General features: G+C 36.4%; 1 protein-coding gene across 1 annotated transcript in view; it reads left to right on the top strand.

The window, feature by feature from the left end:
• The first annotated feature begins 1,516 nt into the window (after nt 1–1,516).
• The window catches only part of lmx1bb (LIM homeobox transcription factor 1, beta b), a 74,524-nt gene continuing 70,130 nt past the window's right edge, over nt 1,517–5,910 (top strand). Inside the window, exons 1-3 of the mRNA XM_016448608.1 lie at nt 1,517–1,776; nt 2,014–2,138; nt 3,080–3,266. Of these exons, the coding sequence (XP_016304094.1) occupies nt 2,069–2,138; nt 3,080–3,266 (257 nt within the window). The 5' untranslated portion in view covers nt 1,517–1,776; nt 2,014–2,068. The remainder of the gene's footprint in view (nt 1,777–2,013; nt 2,139–3,079; nt 3,267–5,910) is intronic.

Below are 5,910 nucleotides of genomic sequence, written 5' to 3'. Positions count from 1 at the left end.
ACTGCTATAAATTATGCTGTGCAAAATGTATTTGTCATTTAAACAGCTAAGCGATTCTTCGTTGTTTTTAATTAGACGAAATGTCTAATGGATGGATTTACTGGAATTTACTCTAAAATGTACTCTCTTGAGTACATTGCCAAGGTAACAGAATAATACAATTACAACGAAGCTACACATTTTAATAATGTAGGCCTATAAAAGATTCATCGCTTATCTGTTGCATCATTTCATTTGTTCAGATGCGTCCTCTTTTTATTGGTTTATTGTTTTTTTTTTTTTTTTATGAGAATAGATCTAACCAAAGCGGAAGTATAGCCTACTAAACCCACAGAGCTCACTAAATAAAATCTGGGACATTTAACTCATTAGCTCGATTTGATATTTTCTGTGTAATCGGTAGTAGGCTATTATTACTCCATCTCTGCCATCCTATAGGACTGCACAAGGGTTTGCTTTTTATTTCATCGGACTCTGTCAGCCGCTGTCTGTAGTTATCAGCCCTGATCTCCAGGTGCATCGTAGACGAGGGTCAGAAGGTTCGAGGCTTCATAATGGACACAACAGCACAAAGCATGCGGACGGGCCAGGCGTGATGCTCCGCTACCTGATATCAAAGCCAGCAGCCTCTGCATGAGAGGAGAGGGCCTCGGAGCAGCCGGAATAAAACCAAAGAGTAACATGCGCTTCGCCATCTATTTACATCAACAACAATAACAGTAACATTTTACATGACAATAGGCATGTTACAAATGGAAGGTTGTTGTGATTAATTACAAAAGAAACAACATCGCGTAATTGCAAGCACTGCCACAGATTAATACACACGACATGTTTCTCGTGTATTCATCTTAATCGCACTGTATCATTAACACAATAAAAGTACTTCTGCTACCACTACTACTACTACTATTACTAATAATAATAATTAAGAATAAAATTAACATTAATAATACATTGCTGTTGTTTTGTTGACAGATAAAACGCATTTGCCGTTTTTGCTTTTCTTTTTTGTAATGTCCTTAAATTTACAGAAGCAGTTGTTCATTAATACGCAAATCGCATATTGTCCAAAATGTGGTCAAATGCGTGCCACTGTTCTGTCTATAAACGCATTACTTGTTTTAAAAAAATGTTGATGGCTTAAAATGCAACATTATAGTCTGTCATGCATTCAGGCAAAATTCATATTTGAAATGATCAAAAACATTAATATAGCCTATATAAATGTATGAATATGTAAACTCATTTTCTTTCTTTCTCTTTCTTTCTTTCTTTCTTTCTGTAGGCTAAGCTTTTGTCTGAATTAGACTGTGTTTTTAGACTCATTTGTTTCACCACAATTTTCGTAACGTTGTTTACCATCCTTGTGCGCCTCTAGTTTGGGAGGCAATGCGATTTTGGAGGCGGAACGCATTTAGTTCCACTCGGCAGAGTGCACGAACACTGGCGCACCAATAGCATCCCTATGTCAGTCAATAGTTTGCAAAGTGACGCGACCAAAAGGGGAGGGTGCTTTCTCTCAAGCCTATCTCAGTTTTGAGCTTTCTCAAGCTGCAGGGAGCCGAATGGCGCACTAATTTAAGAGTTAACGTTTAGACATCTCCTTTATGTTTTCGTGGATTTTACTAATTTCCTGAAAACTTGCTGCGGGACGAGACGACTTGTGCACGGTGTGGGAGGATCTTCCATTGCAGCTCGTGACAGCACTGCTGGGATACAAACTTTGCGCTTCGTGCAGAAACCGTCTAGATTGAGTCGGACATTAATTAACAGGTGATTTAGTGCGTGTTTTAAGTTTTATAGTTACGTCTTGTTGTCCTTCTGTGTCAAGGTTTGATCGAGAGCAAATACTAATCTTGCAAGTGGCAATTGCAATGAAAAGTTTTCTTGAGCTGGCCATTTTAGCGACAAAGCCGTGAGATTGAGATTTCTGTAATGTTATGTGCTATAGTTTTGGGATTTGAAGCGTGGACAACTCTGACAAATGTGTTGTTGTGGATATTACAACAGGTCCTGAGTCAATAGGACGGCGCTTCCTTGCTGGTAGCAGTGGGGATATTTAAAGATGTTGGACGGTATAAAAATCGAAGACCATCCGCTGCGGTCGGGACAGGCTACGCTTGGAGTTATGCTGGGTAAATGATTAATTGTCTAACGTATTATAGCCTACTATTGTGAACACTCATTCCTGTAATAAAAAGAGAATTTTAGAGAATTTTATAATGCTGTTTTTATCGAGACGTACGCGAGAACTAAAGCTGGATCTGTGGCAGTCGAGCTATGCAGCCGGCATAGCGCATTTTACCGGCCGGCCGCATACCTGTCGGATAAAAAAGGCTGTTTATAAAAGAAAATAACCCCAATACACAACTGACGTATACAATTTTTCTTACATTTCATGGACAACGTAATGTATTTATTTCGATGCTCCAGTATTGTCTTTTCTGGATACAAACCGTTATACTTATTTCTCATTCACACACCTACACAAATATTATGGCGGCTTCATAGTATCTGTCTAACGTCTAAATACTAATAAATATACAAAAAAATACAAACACACACACACATATACAAGCACGCACAATAAAACAAAACAAAAAAACAAACAAGCAACAACAAAAAACCTACACAATTCCATAATCTTTTTATTTCATTTTCAATGTCTGATCATTTTGATTTCAAATGTTTTGTATGGCAAATAAATAAAAAGTACAAATATATTAGGCTATATTGGCAATTATTTTAGTATCACATTTATACAAACTTTTTTGAGATTTAGTCTAGTTTTGGCTGATAGTTTGAGCGTTATTTAAAATCTAAAAGTATAGCCTAATAAAAATAATAATATTCATATTCATAATAAATCCTATCTGTATGTTCGTAAATTGTCAGTTATTATTCACACGCCATTTTGTGTGTTTCTTCACCGTGTCATATTGGTTTATTTAATGAAGCCTAATATTACAAAATGATATCATAACCACATGTTCAATAGCCTATTTATGTATCTTTATTTATTTTTTTAATTCAGATGAAGTCAGAGTGTTATTAAAATGATGCATTTGCTCTCCAGGGACGGAGTGCCATCACCAGGCGGTGTGTGAGGGGTGCCAGCGGCCGATATCCGACCGCTTTCTGATGCGCGTCAACGAATCTTCATGGCACGAGGAGTGTTTGCAATGCGCCGTGTGTCAACAACCGCTCACCACCAGCTGCTACTTCCGGGAGAGGAAACTTTACTGCAAACACGACTACCAACAGTAAGGGCATGGATTATTTGAAAGATATTATTGGTGTCAGGCACGCAGGTTCATTGCTTCTGCTTGACTTGTTTTTATTCAACTGTGATCAAGCAAAGAAAGTGACAAATCTTTCGTTTTTACGCACTAGCACACAATATGCCCGTTCGTAAAGTTGAGCTGAATGGTGGCGTTGACGGTATGATTTTGTTGAACTTGTCATCATCTTAAAATTCTGTTGGTTTTTACAATTGTGACGCCAAGTGCACTGTGGTATTGTCGAAGAATTATCTTTATATTTATTAGGCATTAATGCAAGTTATAGCCATAACGAATTTAGTTCCTGCATTGTCTAGTTCTAAACTGAGATCAGTCAGTCCTGTGATTTAGTGAGTGGTAGTCTGGTTTGAATTTTAATTTCAGTGTATTCTGCACTGGATTTTTTTTTTCTGTGATCTGTGATACTTTGCAACGCAATGGCAATCAAAATAATGCGATTTCATTTAATCATTTAATTTAGTCTTAGATTATTCGATCACTCGAGGACGACATAATTATTTAATCACCTGTCGTATATACAGTAGGCCCATGTCCATTTAACGCAGATGGATGCTGGTTAACTCATTTTAATTTTACGTTTATTTAGCCTACATAATTTACATGCCAATCATAACTGGTTATAAATTATTTAAGTGAGACATTTGGCATTATCCTATTAATTCTGGTATGTCATATAGGCCTATATATAATATATATATATATATATATATATATACACACACACACACACACACACACTCATTTCTTGACTGACTTTAAATAGTAAACGCACTATTGTTTTTTTTTTCTTTTTAATAACGCACTATTGTTTTATCTTCTTTTATTTTTTTTATTTCTTTTATTTTATCTTTTTATTTCATTAGGCTAGTTTGTTTTGCTAATTTATTATTATTAGACGTATTATTAATTAGATTACTGTTGTTGTTATTGTATTTTGCAATCGTGGGCCATTTCTATCGTTGTGTTGCAGAATGTTTTTGATTTAATTAACACCTAACCATGCCATCAAGAATGTACAAACGCCATAAGTGATGCAGATACAAAATGCCTATTTTTAAACACCGTTTTAAACAATTACAATCTTCTCGAATCGCACTTCTTATTTCTCGGTTATAAAATCGTGTGTAGTCATGGTATGGAACAGTCTGAATTCGCACAGTGGGTGTGTGCTGTGTTGATATTCATCCGGTCCTGAAGCTGTGAGTGGACCGCGGGGCGCCTTATGTTGCATGTCTTCTCCCCATGTATGTCACTACTTTTGCAAGCTTTTGTGTCAGGGGTTTTGAAATATCGCTCCCTCTCTCATGGTGATAACTGGGAGGTCCCTGTCCGACACCATGCAATAATTAAAGGGCCCTATCTACAGCTTGACCGTGAAGAGTTAGTGTTAACAAAATTAATTTCATAGCTCTGGTCTTATATTCCATTGCCCTGGAGACGGCAGCTAGCGCTGAGACAGCCCAAACATGTGAAAACGTTTTTCTTTATAGCCTATTTAGGCTAGATTAGCCTAAATAGCATATTTAAACGACTTAGCCTACCTGTTGTTGGGAAACCTGTTATTCTCACTTTTTTTCTTTGCATCCACTTGCAATCGTATGTTTTCTAAGGCCTTGTGCATGTCAATCAGGTATTAGGTTCGTGTAAATCATATTTTCCTGGTCTGATCTCCTTTTTTGCTCGCATTACAAAACCTTCCATTTCATAAACAGCCGTTTCATTTCACACCTCTACTATGGGGGTCCTCACACACGCGCGCTACACAGGTAGCTATAGCAGTAATATTTGTTTATTTATTTCGCAATGACGGGCCACTTAGTAGATGTAATTGGCACCTTTTTGACTTTTATGACGTTCATTTAGGTTGTACTTGTCAACACTGCAAAGCGCCCGTGGCACGAAGTTGAAGCCTTTGGCCGTTTCTGGTGGAACTCCGCCTAATGACATACTAGCATCAATTGAGTCATGCCCTGTAATCATTAGAACCGTAAATCACAACATTGGGCAAACGTTCATTTTCACACCTCTCTGTCAGCTATTTACAGCACGAGCTTACCGGCAGGAATTTATAGCTTGTTTTGGCGCGGAAATTTCACCTCGCTGTAGCTCAAGAGTAACTTGGAATAACAGGTTTTCGTTATTAGAGGATTAGTTTTGGAATTACAATCTGCATATAATGTTTTTTAAATGGCTGAGCAGACCTTCGCGTTAGCGCCAATTAAAGACACAGGTTATGGAAATATAATTGTGTTTTCAAGCTATTAGTGGGAATTATCTTTCCTGTATTGTAAATTAATCGGAATTAATTGGAATTTACCATGCAGCCTGCACTTTCTTTCTTTCTTTCTTTCTTTCTTTCTTTCTTTATTTATTTCTTTATTTCTTTATTTATTTCTTTCCTAAAGGTGGAAATATAAATAAATAAATAACCTAAATAGACTATTATAAATCGTCTGTCATTATAAAATAATTTAAAAACATTTACAAAGTAGGCTAGTTTGGACAAACACTTTTTATTATCTTAAAATTCAATTTTAAATTAATGGAAGCTAGAAATGCTATTTTCTTATCAGTAAATGTTATTATAATAGCTTTTTATATTCAT

Source organism: Sinocyclocheilus anshuiensis, unplaced genomic scaffold (genome assembly GCF_001515605.1).
Source record: "Sinocyclocheilus anshuiensis isolate Anshui unplaced genomic scaffold, SAMN03320099.WGS_v1.1 scaffold451, whole genome shotgun sequence".
NCBI classification, from domain to species: Eukaryota; Metazoa; Chordata; class Actinopteri; order Cypriniformes; family Cyprinidae; genus Sinocyclocheilus; species Sinocyclocheilus anshuiensis.
This window is presented reverse-complemented; position numbering and strand designations above follow the sequence as displayed.